General features: G+C 33.7%; 3 protein-coding genes across 3 annotated transcripts; 2 read left to right on the forward strand and 1 right to left on the reverse strand.

Annotated features, from left to right (window-relative positions):
* The first annotated feature begins 5,510 nt into the window (after positions 1-5,510).
* ROPGAP3 (Rho GTPase activating protein with PAK-box/P21-Rho-binding domain-containing protein) lies at positions 5,511-8,762 on the forward strand. The gene is made up of 5 exons (XM_020356867.3): positions 5,511-6,132; positions 7,036-7,156; positions 7,489-7,608; positions 7,698-7,928; positions 8,037-8,762. The coding sequence occupies exons 1-5, from the start codon at positions 5,669-5,671 to the stop codon at positions 8,589-8,591; spliced, it is 1,491 nt and encodes a 496-aa protein (XP_020212456.1). The 5' UTR covers positions 5,511-5,668; the 3' UTR covers positions 8,592-8,762.
* A 414-nt stretch (positions 8,763-9,176) lies between these two features.
* Positions 9,177-10,559, reverse strand: LOC109796551 (uncharacterized). Its single transcript, XM_020356219.2, has 3 exons — positions 10,528-10,559; positions 10,341-10,407; positions 9,177-9,476 (listed from the first exon to the last, which is right to left on the reverse strand). Exons 1-3 carry the CDS (start codon positions 10,557-10,559, stop codon positions 9,177-9,179), a joined length of 399 nt encoding a protein of 132 aa, XP_020211808.2.
* Positions 10,560-14,995: 4,436 nt separating this feature from the next.
* LOC109796952 (DHHC-type zinc finger family protein) lies at positions 14,996-18,196 on the forward strand. Its single transcript, XM_020356816.3, has 6 exons — positions 14,996-15,495; positions 15,565-15,656; positions 15,837-15,963; positions 16,070-16,155; positions 16,556-16,621; positions 17,636-18,196. The coding sequence occupies exons 1-6, from the start codon at positions 15,126-15,128 to the stop codon at positions 17,750-17,752; spliced, it is 858 nt and encodes a 285-aa protein (XP_020212405.1). The 5' UTR covers positions 14,996-15,125; the 3' UTR covers positions 17,753-18,196.
* Positions 18,197-19,043: the final 847 nt, after the last annotated feature.

The following is a 19,043-nucleotide window of genomic DNA, read 5'->3' on the forward strand; positions in this document are numbered from 1 at the left end:
ATGTGATGAGAAGTTATCTTCCAATCATAGATGTCCCAACAAACAGTACCTTCTTTTACAATTAGAAGAAGATGATATTAATGAGTCGGAACCTAACCCTCCTGATATACTGGGTTCTAATTCTACTTTGAGTTTGCAGCAACCTCACTTATCTTACAATGCCTTGAAGGGTTCCTCAGGTTTAGGCACCATGAAGTTCCAAGGTTCAATCAATGGCCTTTTAGTGCAAGTGTTGCTTGATAGTGGGAGCTCGGATAATTTCTTACAATCTCAAATTGCTCATTCATTGAAACTGCCTATTGAGCCAATTCCTCAATTCCAAGTTTTAGTTGGTAACGGAAATTCTCTGCAGGATGAAGGATTGGTTTGTGACTTGGATGTTCGAATTCAAGGACAACAACTAAAGCTTCCCGTGTATCTTTTAAATGTTTCTAGCACTGATTTAGTGTTGGGAGCAGCTTGGTGTTAAGTCTCAATTATACCTCTTTTTGGACAAAACTTAATAAACAATTTCACTCATTCTTTGAACCATTGCAATACAATTGTTCTCTTTTTGGTTCATTTTGTGTGCAGATATAACTAACCCAAATTTAGCTAACAATACCTTAATACACCTCATTTTTGTGCAGGTATTGAGCTAGATACTTGAGGATTGAAGACCCTTAGGATTGGAAATCTAAGGAGTAGGGAGCAGAGCAGAGTGGCTGCGCCGGGCGCAACATTACCCGCGCCGGGCTTGAGAAGAACAGAGTGCCTCGTCTTTGCAAGAAATATTCGCACCGGGCGCAAAAGGAATTGCGCCGGGCGTGTTCTGAGGCAGAGAATACTTGACCTCACTGGAAGGCCTCGCGCCGGGCGTGAAGACTTACGCGCCGGTCGCGAAACCCTAATCTGATCTCCCCAAGCTCGTATTTGAAGCCATTTTCGAGGGTTTCTCCCTCATTCACGCAGGGGCGCCTCCTTGGAGCGGTAGAAGGGATTCTCCGAGCTTGGGAACGTTCGTGTGTGGATCTTTCCTTCGGTTCTTCACTTCTCCTTTCATCTCTATTTTGTATTTACCCTCATTGTTGAGTGGTTCCACCCATTTTTTGTGGGGTTAGATGTAACCAACGAATTCTAGTGTAATCCTTACGTTTTCAATGATATATATATATATATATATATATATATATATATATATATATATATATGTTGTTCATTCATTGTTGTGTACGTTTCTATGCTTAATGCTTGCTTTGGATTTATCACCCTTTGCATGATTTAAGGTTCCATTGAGTATTGGGAAATACCATTGAAACTAGTTCTGGAACATATGCCCAGTGGAGATTGTATCTAGGGATAGAGCTTGACCCATTAGTAGTCTTAAACCCTAGCCCGTAATGCGGGTGTAGATATTGAGTATTCAAGGGATTGATATTCAATGTCCGCACCTAGGCTCTTTCTCTAAGGGATTAGGTTTGAGTAAACTTATGGGTTGACTAAGCAATGTATGTAACAAGAGATTAAGGATTCATTAGTCTGACGTTTGGTGAAATCTAACCCCCACAACCTCACAAAACCATTATACCATCTCTAACCTTTTTCACTCACAAACCAATATTTATTTATAGCTTTCATTCCAATAGTCACAACTTTGAATTCACATGACAAACTATGAAATTGGAATTATTCTTTAGTCACGAATAGTCAATAAATGCTTATTTTACCTTCTAATCCCTGTGAATACGATATTTTTACTACTTGAACGGCCGGTATACTTGCCGTGTTTGAGACCTTTAACAAAACAAAAGTGATTTAAAGTGATAACAAAAGTGGTTTTAACGGAAATCTCAACACTTGGTTAGCAACACTCGACTCTCATGTTTCAGATTACAGCAATCTAACCTTGAAATTTTATGTGGGTGACAAATTTATTACTTTACAAGGTGAACTGTTGCAGCTTCCTCGACCTGCTCAATTTAATCACCTAAGAAGGATGCAAAACACTCATGCTATTTCTGAGTTGTTTATTCTGCAATTTCAACACCCTGCCTGTCCACAGGATCAGTGGTTAGATTTACCAACTGATATGGGCTAGAATTAGCCAGATTGCTACATACTTACAAGGATGTTTTTGTTGTAACAACGGGATTACCTCCTAGGCACTCTCAAGACCATTCCATTCCATTGAAGTCAGGTACAACACCGGTTAAAGTGAGACCTTATCGATATCCTCACCGCTAGAAACAACAGATTGAGTTTATGGTGCAAAAATGATGAATGAGGTCTTTAGTGGGTTGTTGAGGAAGTTTGTGCTTGTATTTTTTGATGATATCCTTTTGTATAGTACATCTTGGTCTACACATTTACAACACTTAGAAATGGTCCTCCTCCTGTTGCAACAACATAAATTGTTTGCCAATTGTGGTCCTTTTCCAATTGTGGAGCGCATTGGACAGCCATCCAGTATTTTACAGACTCGTGCGATACTTCGGGGATCGAAGCAAGTGACACAACATTTAGTTCAATGGCAAAGACTTGATGTTTAACAAGCTACTTGGGAGGAGGATCATAATGCTATGACAGAGGCATTTCCAACTTTCAACCTTGAGGACAAGGTTGTGGTTAAAGGGGATGGTATTGTCACATCTACAAATGAGAGAAGGGTAATTAAGGGAAAGGACAAGGAGAGTGAAGCTGACACATCATCTAGGGGACAGGTGACAACTAATTCATAGAAGGTGGAGCAGAAAAGTAAGAGAAATAGAATATCAAATTCACATTGGAGGTATTACGTGTGAGAGCATGATGATATATAGCCAATTAATTACAAGAGAGATGGCATGAAAAGGTTGATTCTGGTTTTCTCTCTCTCAATATTTTTCCTACTTTCGTTATTTCTTTTCTTTGTATATGCTACTATTCATGGTAGTTCAACCTTTCATTGTAAGAAATTTATAGTGCAATAATACTTACAGAGAAATTTCATACTCATTGATCATAGTTAATTTTACACATTACACCTATGTATAATCATATCATCAATTTAGCGAGTTATATAGAGGGTTAATTGATGAGAATTTTGTTAAGGTGTAAATAAAGTTTTATATCATTGAATCACTTGAAAAAATAAAAAGTTTTTAAAGTATATACAATTTCTATTAGTAGGAATTTTTTTAAGAAATAACTAAAAATAAAACTATAAAAATATAAATTTAAAGATATATGTGTCCATTCTCGATCTCCTTCAAATTTTAATTCTATATCTAATTATTTATCTCTCATTTTAAGATATATGATCGGTACTTGGTGGCATAAGCTCAACTCATGATTGTAAAGTCACAATTTCTTAAATATTAGTTATTGTGATACACCCCAACTCCAAACAAAAGAAAGTTGCATATTAAAATGTGAGTAATAAACATACACCTCATTTCTCTTATTCTCTATCATCTCATTTTTGATCTTATCCTCTTATTCTAATTGGAAAGAGTAAATTATTGTTTGCAGAGTGATGCGAATGGGTTTTCAAATATAATTTATTTATTTTTAGGTGTAGAAATTATTCAAATAAGTTTTTTTTTCTGAATAAAATTTGTCTCATATGACAAAAAATTAAGCTCGTCATACTATGCTTAAGAAATTGATCTATTATTTGGATGAATCTCGCGGGGGAAATAACAATCTTCCTCTAAAGTGTATAATCACTTGGCTGTCTTGTAAGTTAAATGTACGAGACTGGACTTAGGTTATGGCAGAGAACGAACTAAATTTAATGTCTAAGGCGAAATGAATTAACCTTTCACTGCAAACAAGTTCCACGAATGCAGTAAATTGGAACGGAATTGATCTTCCTAGGAAAGTGAGGTTGCCCTGCCCAGTGCCCACATAGCTCTTAGTTCTGACTCATTTAATACGCCAGCTACTGCACCATTTATATTTACATGGTTCTTGACTTCTGCACTGTGTAAGTTGAAAGCACCACTTTTGACGTCCCCTTATCCTCTCTTTTTTCCCTCCCGAACTGGACTCTTCAGATACAGTAGTATTTATATTACTCTTACCCACTCAATATTTACAACTCTTCTTTAAAACAAATAACATAGATTAACTTCATAAAAATTAAATTTTAACTCAAACGGATTAATTTTTGTTTCTCTAGTTTTGATTAAACTTCGAACAAACTAAAAACTAGATGACATCGCAATAATAATTAGTACAGGACCCAATACTTTTTTTTTTCTTCCAAAAACAAAAATACACTCATGTCAACAAATGGAACATTGATAAAAATATTGTAACAGTAACTCTCTAATCCAAATAAATACAAAGTCCCCGGTACACAGAAGTTTCAACTTCGTTTCCCCAAGGCCACATAATATTGCGATTAGAAGAATATAATATAAATGGTTAACATCAGTACACGTATACTTGGAGTAATTCAACACTCAATGTTAGGATATATAAAAAAAAGTTCCCAAGAAAAGAAAAGCCCCAAAACTATTGTTTACTAATATTGAATAAGATGAAAACTGAAACCTATGACTGGATTGGTATTAGAAAATGGTTTTATTATATTCCTACACCTAATTGTAAGTAGTAATATGATAGAGGCTAGCAAACAATACACGTGATGCATGGGATGGGGACCAAAGAAAAGCCCACGGGTAGATAACATCACGCGGAGGTGGCATAGTAATGACAGGACAGGTAGGTGCATTTGCATGATGTGTGCATGGCCATGTTCTCATGCCCTACGGGTCCCAAAAATGACACAACACCCTTTCCACTTCACTTATGTGAAATTCATTATTTAATTGTTGCAATGAAAGTTTGCAGCTTCGAACAAGGAAGGAACATGTACCCATGTGACTTGGGTGTGGGAGTTCGGAGGCAAAATCCAAAACACAAGCAGTACTTTCTAGCTGTTGAGAATGAGAATCCATTCTGTCACTTACCAACTGTTGATAAAAATTTCCCTTTTTCGAACCTCAATTATCTACCCAATTAAGTTTAGCACGGAAAAACGGCGTAATTAGTTCATTTCAATTTCGAAAGGTGCTCCTTTGTTTACCTTTTTATTCACACCCTCTTTGTTTTCCCCGTTTCAAGGTTTAGTATCTTTCGTGATTTGAGGTGAAAGATATACTTTTTTCCGGCAACAACCAATCTAAATATTTCAAAAAAAATTAAGGGTAAACAAACAAAATCTTATCTAAAAAAAGAAACAACTGTATAAATATAAAAATCTGAAACAAATATCATAAAATTTTACAGAGCTTACGTATTTGCGAAATGTCAAAACTGTATTAACTACTACCGTCAAAACTTCCATTTCACTCTCACATAGGCTCGATCATTTTGTTAACTTTCACTCTAATGTCAATTTTTCTCACTAACCCGCTATTTTATTTAAAAAAAAAAGAAGGACCACCAACATAATACTAACAAACAAAAAGAAAAGCAAGTAGTCTCCATCAACCTTACCAGCATAGCGTCCCAATCTGATTATCTTTCCTTGGTTCTCTCTCCTTTTCACCACTTAACCAACCCCATCTCGTTTCCTTTAAAAGTATTCCCTTTTAGTTTTAGTTTTACCGCCTCCATAATAATACTCATTCTCTCTCTCACAGACACATTCGGATCCTTTTAACACGCCCCCATTATTGCTTGCTCGTTAATTACGGCAATGACTCGCCTATTTCGATCCAAATCTTGCGGACTCGTCGAGTTCAATGCTGCTCCGCCGAGTCCACTTTTCCACGATGTCAAAAATGTGGACAATGATAATGAAGAAGAAGAGGAGGAAGAAGAAGTAGAAGAGGAAGAGGAAGTGGAGTTTGACAGTGATGATGATGATGATGATGGTTCGAGCAACCAGGTTTCGACGCCGTTCATCAATCCAGGGTCAAAAGTAGGTGGTGGCCATAGTTGCCAAACGAACCAGTTTGCGATATTGGATATTTTGATGGCTGCGTTGAAGAAGTCGCTGGTGACTTGCAGTGTGGAGAGAGAGGATGTTTCTTCCTTGGATATTAGCTGGCCAACAGAGGTGCGCCATGTCTCGCATGTTACATTTGATAGGTTCAATGGCTTTCTTGGTTTGCCCTCTGAACTCGAGCCAGAGGTTCCCACGAGGGTCCCTAGTGCCAGGTCAACTTTCAACTCTCTCTTCCTTTCTTCTTACACAACCAATCATACTTTTTTAACTACTTATGAATTATAATAAAACATGAATTTGGGTAATTGAAGTAACTCCAAGGGTCCAATTTCGTTGAGTTTTTTTTTTGGTTCGGATCAGACAGAGTGTTGATTTACAATTTTCTTAAGATTAGATGCATTTGTTTTCTCACTGCATGAAAAAGATTCTAAATTTATTAGGACTGCTTCTTTGTGTGTTGGCTGATGCAGAATGCATCCACCGAAGTGTTCAGATGGTCCTGGCCTAGTCACATGGGGACAGGTTGGGACGATATACACATGGTAGTCTAGATCATACAATAATTTCTCTATAAGATATTAGTTTCGTGTTAAAGTTGCAAATTCTTAGCAACTTTGCTTTCTAAAGTTTTGATGCCCTGGAAATTGTATGAGCCTTCCGGAACGATTTTTGCTTTATTTCTTGGTTGACATTTGTTCTAAGTTTTATTAATGAATGCATCTAAGCAATTGTGAAATAAATTGCTTGGTAACTGTGAATTCACCACTGTTTCCTTCGGTAACACGTTATGTTGGATAAAACGAAAGGTCTGATCACTTACATTAGTTACATTACAACTGGGGAGAAATTATACAGTTGGATCTGGATTTATAGTTGTAAACTCAGTACAACTTAGAAGGTTCTTTGATTGATCTTGTGGTTGTTGATTATATTTGTAATCTCTTCATTGCCTTTTCCCTTCTCAGTGAGGAGGGAATTCAGTTGTTGCGAGAGGCAAGATAGAGAAAATATTAACTATGCTGGGAGATGATTGATTCATCTTTCATATCTGTACTACTGTCTTCCTTTCATTTCATTTTAAATCCATCTTTGACTGAGTTCTTATGATCATGCAGTGCAAAAGTATTCGGAGTTTCTGCAAAGTCAATGCAATGTTCTTATGATGAAAGGGGGAACAGTGTCCCAACCATTCTGCTGATGATGCAAAAGCGCTTGTATTCAGAGGGAGGCCTTAAAGTATGTTCTGTTTGTGCAGAATAAGTTGTTAAACGCATTTAATTGGTTTTACTTTCCGTAATTGCTCTTTAGCTTGAGACAGGATAGCATACCAGTATGCTGGCCGAATTATCAAACATTTATTGATCATCTAGTGCGGCTATAAATGTTCAAGAATTCATTAAATACAAACCCACCATCAATAAAATTTGTTTCACAACCTAACTCTAGTATCGTAGCTATAAATGTTAGTAGTAACTCATTAAATACAACCAACCGTTAATAAAATTTTTTTTGACAACCTTACTTTCACATGATTTTGAGGCCTAATTTCATGCTTGCTGTGCCTGAAGGCGGAAGGAATATTCCGGATTAATGCTGATAACAGCCAAGAAGAGGTTGTGCGAGATCAGCTAAACAGAGGTCTGGTCCCACTTGGAATCGACGTTCATTGTTTATCTGGTTTGATTAAGGTACATACTAAATTCTCAATTTTTAATTTAACTTTTCTGCCCTTTTTTGTTGTTGTTGTTGTTTTTAAGTTTTAAATTATATCTTGCAGGCATGGTTTAGAGAGCTTCCAACAGGGGTACTTGATTCCCTCACCCCCGAACAGGTGATGCATTGCAACACAGAAGAGGATTGCACCAATCTTATGAAGCTGCTTCCTTCAACTGAAGCTGCCCTTCTTGACTGGGCAATCAATTTGATGGCTGACGTTGTTGAGCAAGAACAGTTCAACAAAATGAATGCTCGCAATATTGCCATGGTTTTTGCTCCCAATATGACACAGGTTGGTTGACAATACAACCAAAGACGTTAATTTGCTCCTGTTCCTTCAGTTGTTGTTTGTTGGTTTTTTCAAACACATTTTAAATGCTTGTTTGATTGTGGTATGCAGATGGCGGACCCTTTGACTGCATTGATCCATGCAGTGCAAGTGATGAATTTCCTTAAGACATTGATTCTGAAGACCCTTCGAGAAAGAGATGAATCAATTGCCAAGGCGAGACAGCTTTCATCACTCTTGGATTCTCCCTCCTGCAAAGGTGATTCTCATATTCCTTTGGAAGTTAACAACGGGGTTGAGGAATCTTGTGATGAAACCGAATACGAGGATACTTGTACCGCAAAGGTACCCAAGTTCTCGAGAACTTCAACCTTGGGAAGAATAGAATGGTGCATTGAAGAGAAACTTTGGAAGTCTGAGGAAAAGGGAAACCGAGGTGGGGAATTAGAATCCGTTTCAGGTGGTAGCTCACCTTCTAGATATGAGAATGGTCCATTAGAGAATAGGTATAGGGGTATATATGAGAATGAACATTGGATGAGATTGAGAAAAGGAGTGCGCAGGCTATGCAGACACCCTGTGTTTCAATTGAGCAAGCCCACTAAGAAGCGTGAGAGTCTTGGTATTGTAAATACTAGCGAAGGAGGTGGAGAGGCTTGGGCCTAAACCAACTTCTCCATGCTTTTGTTTTATGGCTTGTATGATTGAGATGTATAGATCTTTGCTTGAAAGATTGTATGTAGCGTAGCTTTAGTTGTAATTGCTGCTTGGTAGAAAACAGTGAGATGTTTCAAGGAGTTTACAAATAGATAGATACACTAATTCGTCTGGGTACAACTATATTTTCTTATTGTCACTCTATTACCCTAAACAAAATTATGTTGAATATTTTCATACCAACCCGGCAACCACATTCATTGCGGATAAGTATTTGTTCAACTTATAAATAATTTTGCAAGTATTCGTATGATTCAAGTACATTTTGTCATCCTATATATCATAGCAGCACTTTTAGCTATACAAAATTGTCGTATGCCAAGAACCTAAAAGAAATTCTTTTATTGATTTGCTCACACACAAAAAAAATAAAAAGAAGAGAAACTTTGTTCTTTTGCTTGACCTATCAACGGGCATCGAATACACTAGTCCCACCATTAAGAGAAGGCTAATATCAACAGTTACATGTATCTTACGAAAGCTAGCTACAAGAAAGCATGTCACAAGTCCATCAGAAAAGATAATACAATATCGCTATTTGTTAAGATCAGGCAGACGAGTTGAGCTGCCATGAACATCTCTAGTGCCCTCAGAAGAACCTTGCATGCTTCCATCAGATGCATCATTTAGACCCACATTTGAAGATGAGCCAGTACTATTGGTGTGACCTCCAAGAACAACCTCACTATGCATTGGATACAAGTCATTACCTATCCATGGAGTTCTTGGTGTTGTTTGTCCTTGGATAGTCTGCTGTTGTGGATTACCAAATTGCAATGACATGTTTTGGGGAGAAATTCCATGTTGTTGCATCCTAGGGGTTGGGTTCATATGCTACAAGTGTCCAAAATGAGGCAATCAAGACGAGATGAGGGATGGTAAAAATACTCGCACCCGTGGGTATTTGCGGGTAAAATTCGCTACGGATAATAAATAGATAAATTAATTGGGTACTCGCGGATAATGGGGACGGATAATTTTTTATCCGTTTATAAACGGGGCAGGGGCGGGTATGATGATATTCATACTTGCGGGTACCCGTTTAATAATATTTCTTAAATATCTTAATTATCTCTATACCACATAATCCTAAAATTACATTCTCTCATCTTTTTTTCTTACAAAAGTGAGGTTGATGAAGTTACCAACATGTGTTAAGCATGTTATAAAATTATGTTGGATGTAATTTGATTAATTTTCTAGCTTCGATTGGACTAATAAAATTTATGTATTTTAAGTTGTTTACTTTCGTTTGAAATTATGAGATTGAATTATTGCAACTTTGTGATGAGACTTTAACTTGTGAGATTGACGTATTTTAAGTTATTGATTATCTTCATTTTTATTATTATTTCAACAAAATTAATGTTAAATACAAGTTCAAAATTAATATTAAATTTTTATTTTTAATATTTCAATAACATTAAATATAAACTTAAAATTATTTGTAATATAATTTTTTTAATTTCTTAAAAAAATTATAAATATTCATGAATATCCGTGGATATTCAAGAAATTCATAAATACCCGCTTAATGGATACCCACGTGGATATGAGGTGAGTATGAGACCAATTTTCATCCGGCAGAACGGGACGAATTTACTATTACCCGCCTCCATGGAGCCCATTGCCATCCTAGAGCTGATAGATTGCAAGGGACCAGAAATGCTTATTTTACATCTTTGGGGCAATGCCTACCTTTTGTACTTGCCAATCAGCAATTGCAGCTAAATACATGAAATTTTTTCGGAGTCGTTCTTGGTACCTAAGAAATCAAACCAATTTCTCAATCACATCCATCAATCCGCCTAATACTTGTATACCACTTATTAAATTCAAACCAAAAGTCGGCACAAATAAAATATGCAGATATGAGGTTACTTACTTGGCACATTCATGAAGCCTTCCGAGAGTCATATTTGCCCGTATTGCATTAATCAAGTTCTCGTTCTCATTATTGAGATACTTCATCATGTGTCATAACAAGGTATATAACATGTAGATCATAGGAAATAACAATCATTTCAAGAAAACAAATGTCACGATGGATAAAACTTCTCCAAAATAGGCCTAAAACATAAAGAGCAAGTGAACAATTTTGTGAATTTTAAACTTACATCTCTTCATGAATCTTGTTTAGTATACTATAGAAAAATTTCAAACACATTAGCACCATTAACGTTCATGTCCTCGATCTCAAACATTTAAGTATTTCAAGAAATATATACCATGGATGATTCTGGTGTGAAAATTTCCAAAAACCACTTTCATTCACTTACCAACTTAAAAATAATTTAAATGCATGAGATGTCCGAGTGCATCTTATGGACATGATTAAAACGTTAAAAACCATACCTGTTGAACCTCTTCGGGGGTCATTTTTCTGCGTATATATGGTGTTTGTTGATCTTATTTGCCTTGTAATGTTCACTGAATAACTAAAGAGCACAGATCCTAATTTCTCAACAACAACAAAAAAAAAGAGAATCATCAACAATTTACGACAAACAAATCCAAAACTCAAATGCAGGAACTTTATCCAGGGAAAGACAAAAACTACAAGAGAAAGAGAGCCTCAGTCTAGGAGTAGGTGCGACGAGTCAAGGAATGAGAATCTCTTGTCAAGATCTTTGAGATGTTGTGTCCACAATGTTTCTAGAATCATATCATAGTACATTTATGAATTCACAAATAGGTAAGGTAAACGTTGTTACATTCATTGAGAATTCATACATATTACAGATATTCGGATATTAATAATACAATAAATAAATTTAATGATTAAATAAATTATATTATGATATTCAAATCATTGTCACTTTTGTTTTTTATTATGGTATAATGAATAAAAATAATTAAGTTAATTTTGATAAATATATTTATAATTTTAATTAAAAAATAAACATTTAGCATGCATAATTATTTTGTTGCATTATTTAAATAATAATAATTAATGAAATAAATGTACAATTAATATATTTGAATAAAAAATATACTGAATAAATTTTTTTTTGCATAATAAATTAAGGTATTATGACAACTTAGACTATTAAGAAAATAATTGATATTATTAGGTTTAAGAATACATGTTTTTATCTATAAATAACTATATATTTTTTTATTTTGAAATAATTTATTTATAGACTTGACAAATTATAATGATTAGATTATTAATATAATTATAAAAAAATCTGATTAAGAATAAGATTTATAAATGATAAGATAAACCTAATTAGGTCTAATATATATTATGTAAAATAATTTATATTTGGTCTAAACTAATATAGAAATTTTATTTGATTTATCCAAATAAATTTATTTAATCAAATAATGATACTGAATTGTATTTTAAAATATGTAATATAAGTATTTATAATTATTCTTTTATGAAATAATATTCAATTAAATATTACTGAATTGTAATATTTTATGAAAATTATATTCAATTAACTAAAAGAAATTTAATTAGATTTGTCCAAAATAAACTTATTGAATTTTAATATTTAAATTAGATGAAAATAATATATATCTGGTGGCATGGACGGGTTTCCGCACTAGTTCAAGACTAAGTAAAAAAAACATAAACATAAATACAAGGAATATTTTAAGGTACCTTGACTCTTGGAGATTATGATTCAAAAACGAAACCCCCTACATTTGGTGTAGTTCGGCTTAAGGTAGTTCCACGTTGCCCAGACAGGCCCAACACTACATTATGTTCACATTACCCAGTGATTGAATTTTGGTGTCAACAAGTTCTTTCAGAATTGTTAATTAACCAATGACTACATCGTGTGTATGCTTATAATTCAAAACATTATTTATCAAAATAATAATAATTAAATACATTAACTTCTTTTTTCTTTTTTTTTTTACAATAAAGAGAATTAAATTTTGTTTGGCCAAATAATGTAACATGTGCATTTTTATTAATATTATTAATTTAAATGTTGCTGTGATTAGTTGATTAATTATTTTAAAATCCTAAGGATTTGAAAATCTTAATGAGTTTTGTAATTTAGAAGTTATTCTGAGTTGAAATCAAGTTGACTTGTTAGGAGAATATATATATATATATATATATATATATATATATATATATATAATTTTTTTAATAAAATTTCATAAGTTCATTTATTTATAAAGGTTAGAAAGAAGTTAGAGAGGGACACTAGAGCTAAGGAAAATCACATTCTCTTTCGATTTAGCATATTTTCTTTTGTCCTTTCCCTAAGAGTGAATTTTAGTAGTTGGTTAGAAATGCAAAGCTTCAGAACCTAGAATCAAAATAGTGGTTGTGTCCATGCGAAGTTAGCTAGGAAAACTCCATCTTCTTTTTTCTCCTTCTTTTCTATTTGATTTAGAGGTAAGTAATTAAAGCTTATATCTTGTTGGTTTTTATATTGTTCATGTTGATTTCTACCCAGAACATTGCTTGAGTTATGCATATTGGTGGTTGTGTTGTAATAGAATTGAGGAGTGGGTTTTGGCTCTTGGGGGATTTTGGTGCCTTGAAGGAGAATTGTTGAATTTGAGCTATTTAATGGGTGCATGTTTTTGTTGACCATAATGAGTTGGTAGTAATGTGTAGACACTATTTTGTGCATTGCATGTTAAAAATTTCTAAATTTCAAGTGGATTGAGCCAAAACGTGAATCTATCAAGTGTAGCATGTTAGAAAATATTAGTAGAAAAAGAATGAAAGAGAATATTGTGTTGTGGCACTAGCCACCGCCTTGAAAGCAAATTTTCGATGGACCTTTGGTGTAACCCAATAATTGATTTGCACCCTAAGGTCTTGATTGAAATGCGTGACGATATATTATGTTATTTTATTATTCAGTTGTAGAGTTGATATATGTTGACATGTTAAAATGTTGTGAATTTGTTGTGTTATGAAATAATTTATTGTGGGCTATTATGTTGATTATATGTTGTGTTGAAGAATTGTAGAATTCATATGCTAAGTTGAGGTGTTGTTGTGTTGCACAGTTGAATCCTTAATGAATTGTATTAAGTAGTTATATATTGATGTTGATAATATAGTTGTACTCTACATTTATACTTATTATGTTATTTTTTGTAACTTTACACTCGCATGTTTCCTTGTGTTTGGGCTGAGATAATCATACTTAATATGAGAGTAGAGTAGAGATAGACTAGAGGAGGAGTATGTGTAGTGAGCCATGTTGGTGAATATAGAGTTCTTTTGGTACTACTCGAGATTAGTTGTTTTGTAGTTGTTGCTTGATCAACAACTAAAATAAATTTTGTGTTTTCAACTTAAAATTTGGTGTAGTTATGTATATATGTACATGATCTATGACACACACACACACACACATATATATATATATATATATGAGTTAATCACCTATATACTGTCAGTGTAAAGTTTTTTTACACTAGCAATCAATTATATATCTTAATTGTGTCATGTCACTGTTAAAAGTAAATGTGTTTATAGTGACATGACATAATTAAGAGATATAATTGGTTGTCAGTGTAAAAAAACTTTACACTGATAGTGTATAGGTGATTAACTATATATATATATATTTATATATATTGTTGCATATATATTAAAGAACCATTTGCATAATAATCTTAATTAGTTAGTTTTATGTTTTCTACTGCTTTAGTCACTCAACTATAAAGAGTAAAGGCTTGTTGGTTCATTACAAATAACTCATTTAATAACCTTTTATATAATAAGAATTTATGTTATAAGTACTTAAAATTTAATAGATTATTGTATTTGAATATACATGTTAACAAATAGTTAAACAATTTTAAAGTGTTTGAATATATCATTATTTAATCATTTATAAGATGTTATCTCATTTTAAAAATAAAAAAATTACAAATTAAATTTTGTCTTAAAATAAAATAAAAATATAAAAAAATAACTAAATATTTTTTAAAACGACATTATATATTACAAATATTAAAAATAAAAAATCATTAATTATTGTTCATCTAATTTTAGTTTATAAAAAATAAAATTATTATTAAAATATGAGAAATCAAATATATATATAAACATGATTAAAAATTAAAAAACATAAATTTTTAAAAATAAAAAATAATTCTATATATTATATAAAATCATGATAAAACTTTATTTTATAAATATTAACGATACGACTTTTTGAGAACAAAAACAAAAACTGTTGAGATGCATATTTTATGCATCATTTATCTTTTTATAAATAGATGAAGTAAAAAAGAGAAATAAACATCAAATTATAATTAATATTATTCTTAAAAAGTAAAAAAGAATTTTATATGATGTAAGAGAGGAGTAAAAATAAAAAATAATTTAATTTTGTTTAAATGGTGGAAATAAAGTTGGATGTGGATGGATAGAGACTAGAGAGGAGGAGAAGGGGAAGAAGCAATTCCATCCTGGCATCGGATATCTGGAAACGCCTATTCCCGGGCGGAAGAAGGTCAGTGGCAATCCCAAGCGCAGCGATAAGAATGGGAACAAACATAAACGTGTTGAAGCTATGGTCAGGCCTCAGAGTCTTAGGTTACCTGATGATCCTGTTGTTCGCAGCCATCGTTGCCCTCACTTACTACGCCGTCGTTGTAATCACATGGGGCCCTCTCCTCTTTCGCTCCCCTCTCCGCCTCCCCTCCTTCCTCTCCGCCTTCTTCATTCTCCTCCTCTTTCACATTCTCCTCCTGCTACTCACCTCCTCCTACCTCATGGTCCTCCTCACTGATCCCGGTTCCGTTCCTCACAATTCCAGACTGCCCTTCCATTTCCAGGCAACCCCCTCCCCCTCCGCCTACTGCTCTCGATGCCAAAACGCCAAGCCACCGCGTTCCCACCACTGCTCTATTTGTAATTCTCTCTTCCAACCTCTTTTTCTTCTTCCTCGCCCTCTCCCTTACCATCTTCTCCTTTTTCTAGGCCAAAGGTGCGTTCTCAAGATGGATCATCATTGCATTTGGGTCGTCAATTGCGTTGGCGCACGCAACTACAAGTTTTTTCTCCTCTTCTTGGTAATTCTCTTTATTCCTTCCACCCAATACCTATTTCTTAACACTTAACACACACATGCTATTTTTATTACACAATAAAATAAAACATTTCATTCAATGCCATTTAGATAAAACTTCAATTCTCATTATCTACATTTTGTCTCTTTTGCTTAACTTTCCTTTCTATCCCCCTTTTCATAGCTGTATACATTTCTCGAGACAACGCTGGATTGTTTAGCTCTGGTTCCTAGTTTTATCAGATTCTTTGGTGGGGCCAAGACTCGTTCACTGTCTCCCGGGGGCTTTGCTGTCATCTTTTTGGCTTCTAGTAAGGATATGTCTTCTGCTTCTGAAAAATTGAGTGACTGTCACTGCCTCTTAATTGCATTCTCATAACTGTTAATGCTTCTTACAGATTGTGTGCCTTGATGCAGTTCTTAATTTAGCCTTTGCGCTCAGTCTTCTCTGTTTCGTTGTTATGCATGTATCTCTTCTGTTAAACAACACAACTTCAGTAGAGGTAATCAATACCTTGTTGTTTTCTCTTTACCCTGTTTGAACTGCTTTATTTTATCTTTAGCTGGGTTACAAAATCACCTTTCATTTGGAAAAATACTTCATGGCAGTGCTTTGAACAGTTTTATTTTATCTATAGACCACAGAATCATGAGATTCATTAGGTTCATCATTGATTCTGATGATATGGTTATGTACTTGGGGCATATTTTTGTTTCATTGAGTTATTGATTCAACTATCTATTCCTAATTCCTCATTGTCTTAGTGAACTTAAACTCGACAAAAACTCTGCACTGACTACCAAACAAATTTGAAAATAACTTGGCATTGTTTATCTTGAATCTTCATGCAACATTGTGTCTTCTTTTTATCTAAAATATTGTTTGTAAAAATGGTGTTTTAGGTTCATGAAAAGAAAAAAGGAGTTAGGTGGAGGTACGACCTGGGCTGGAAGAGGAATTTTGAGCAGGTAATATCTAAATATCAAGTAGGAAAAGATTACAAAATGATAGTAAAACAGCAAAAAAAAAAAGGAACACGTTTTTAACCTCAGAAATTTAATGTTTTTTCCTAACACCTTTCAGTTCTCCTCTACCCTCTCTCCCAACAAAAAGCAATTTTATGCCCCTTGGCATAAGAAAATTCTTACTCTTGGAGGCTTCTCTAACCATTACCCTTTTTTTTTAAATGATTAGAAATAGTCAAGAAGTGGAGTAAAAGTGGATAGTGAGGATCCTTCCTGGGATGGTTTAAGGACTTTTCATGCCCCCTAAAAATTTGACTAAAGCCTACTTTCAATGTTGTGGTTTTTTTTTAACGAAATTTAACATAAAATTAAGTTTTCTGCTGAGGATTTGTTTGTCTCATGATCTGTAATTAAACTAACGGATTATAACTTCTCTTGGTGGCCAAAATATAATCTGAAATAATGTGATAGTTTTATTGCAATTTAACATGGAATGATTTTCTTCCAAGGAATAAACCATGTAACAGTTTCTATCAAAATAAAAGGGCTTTATTGCTCTTTTGGTCCCTCTACTCTCAGTTTCATGATTCATCCCTTTTTTTCTTTTTGCGAATTTGACTCCCCTTCTGTTTTAGTTGTGCAATTTTTGCTATCCATTAACTGTACATCCAATATTTAATGGAACGTGATAGTTTGATAGAGTACTAAGTCAGCATGGAAGGTAGTGCAGTAGAGTGTTACATTAGCATTTTTTTGAATAATGGATGTTAAGTCAATAAATGAACCAAAGTTGCACAATTAAAATAGTGAGGATTAGATTCATGAAAAAAATTAGAGATGAAATTCGGGAATTTGAGAAAGTAGAGAGACTAAAAGTGTAATTAAACTTTAAAAGAATTCTGTAATAGTAGTTCTGTGATCTCTGATTGAACTAATAGATTATGAAGATTATATTCAATCTTATCTGATTTTTTATTTTTTATTTTGTTTTTTATTTATATATTTTACCTTTGAAAGGTTTTCGGCACTAAGAAGGTCCTGTGGTTGCTCCCATTGTATTCAAAAGAGGATTTAGACAACATACCTGCACTAAGGGGCATTGAGTTCCCAACAAGGTCAGATGTTGATGTATGAAGCCTGGGTCCCTTACAGGTTTGAACCTTTTTTTCAGTAAATGATGCTATTTTATGGTTCATGACAGTGAGTGCAGTGTAGGGCATGAAAATATTTTTATGCTCGACTGCATATGTTTAAAATTAAAGAATTGTGCAGTAGATGTATATATGTAATCTCCGATTCAGTTTGTATTGGTTATTCGTATAATCATTTTAAGAACTTGCCATCTCAAGGGAACAAAATGTAGATTTGCTTTCGAAGGACAAATTCATTCCAACTGTTTAACCTGTCGATTATTGTACTGTTCTGTTGAAATGCTGTTGTAGGTTTGTTTGTGGAATCGATTGATCAAAGTGGAACCTCACTTTTATCTGTTGATGCATTATTAATCTGATTTGTTTGTTGTACTACTACTCATTGATAAGATATTTAAAGAGTTAATCCAAATATTAGATTTGTTAAGGTATTGCGGAGTCCAAAATTTGTCTGAGAGAGATGCAACTGTTGAAAATTAGATGGGAATGATAACCTTGGCTTCAAGGAGTCAAGAAACTCATTCAGTCATTCTATTATTTGATTCTTAATGTTAGTCAACTTCTTATCAAGTAGTTTCTAAAACATGCTGAATTTCAAGTAGTGGGAACTGGTGATGTTCAGTGTTCAGGGTACCTGATTTGCGCATGGTGTATGTTTTGTTTTGTACCAATCCCTCGGATTGCAATGAAACTCGACGACATGTTTCATCTAATCGTCTTAGAGTATAGATCGTAAATCATACTTCTTTCCTCTGAAAGATGCATATAAGTTATCTTTTCTTCCTTGCCAATTTTACATCCCCTGAATCTTAAGTGTTATATTTTAGTTCATTTTAACGGAAATAATGTTCAGATATCTTGCTTTTGCTATGATTCTCGGCATCAACAAGAGCTAGTTTTGAAACCCTTATCAATTTTTTGAGATTTTAGAACGTGTAAAGATTTTGGGTAATGATTCAAAGCCAGTAGTAGTATTGGTGGTTAAACTTGAAACAATATTTTATCTTCAAACTCTATAATAAAAAGGAAGAATGGGAGAGGTTAGTTTATACATATTTCTTATTGTTAAGAGATTCATATATATTAACATAAATTAAAATATAATAATTATTCATCTCTCAATAAAGGAAAGGATAAATTATTCAAAGAATTAGATGGGCAAAAAGTAATGGTTTAACGCAAAATTTATTTAAAACTTATTTTTGTAATCTTCACACTTGAAAATAATTAGTTTTTGACTATTGATTGAGAAATGTCTTTTATAAAGTAATTGA

This window comes from Cajanus cajan, chromosome 11, assembly GCF_000230855.2.
Source record: "Cajanus cajan strain Asha chromosome 11, NIPB_CcT2T_4, whole genome shotgun sequence".
NCBI lineage: Eukaryota > Viridiplantae > Streptophyta > Magnoliopsida > Fabales > Fabaceae > Cajanus > Cajanus cajan.

Coding starts and splice junctions, on each gene's coding strand:
- ROPGAP3 (XM_020356867.3), top strand. CDS start 5,669: ATGACTCGCCTATTTCGATCCAAATCTTGCGGACTCGTCGAGTTCAAT. Junction 6,133..7,035: donor ACGAGGGTCCCTAGTGCCAG/GTCAACTTTCAA, acceptor ATGATCATGCAG/TGCAAAAGTATTCGGAGTTT. Junction 7,929..8,036: donor TTGCTCCCAATATGACACAG/GTTGGTTGACAA, acceptor TGTGGTATGCAG/ATGGCGGACCCTTTGACTGC.
- LOC109796551 (XM_020356219.2), bottom strand. CDS start 10,559: ATGACTCTCGGAAGGCTTCATGAATGTGCCAA. Junction 10,408..10,527: donor AGGCTTCATGAATGTGCCAA/GTAAGTAACCTC, acceptor TTGATTTCTTAG/GTACCAAGAACGACTCCGAA. Junction 9,477..10,340: donor CTGATTGGCAAGTACAAAAG/GTAGGCATTGCC, acceptor GGACACTTGTAG/CATATGAACCCAACCCCTAG.
- LOC109796952 (XM_020356816.3), top strand. CDS start 15,126: ATGGGAACAAACATAAACGTGTTGAAGCTATGGTCAGGCCTCAGAGTC. Junction 15,657..15,836: donor AGTTTTTTCTCCTCTTCTTG/GTAATTCTCTTT, acceptor CCCTTTTCATAG/CTGTATACATTTCTCGAGAC. Junction 15,964..16,069: donor TGTCATCTTTTTGGCTTCTA/GTAAGGATATGT, acceptor GCCTTGATGCAG/TTCTTAATTTAGCCTTTGCG.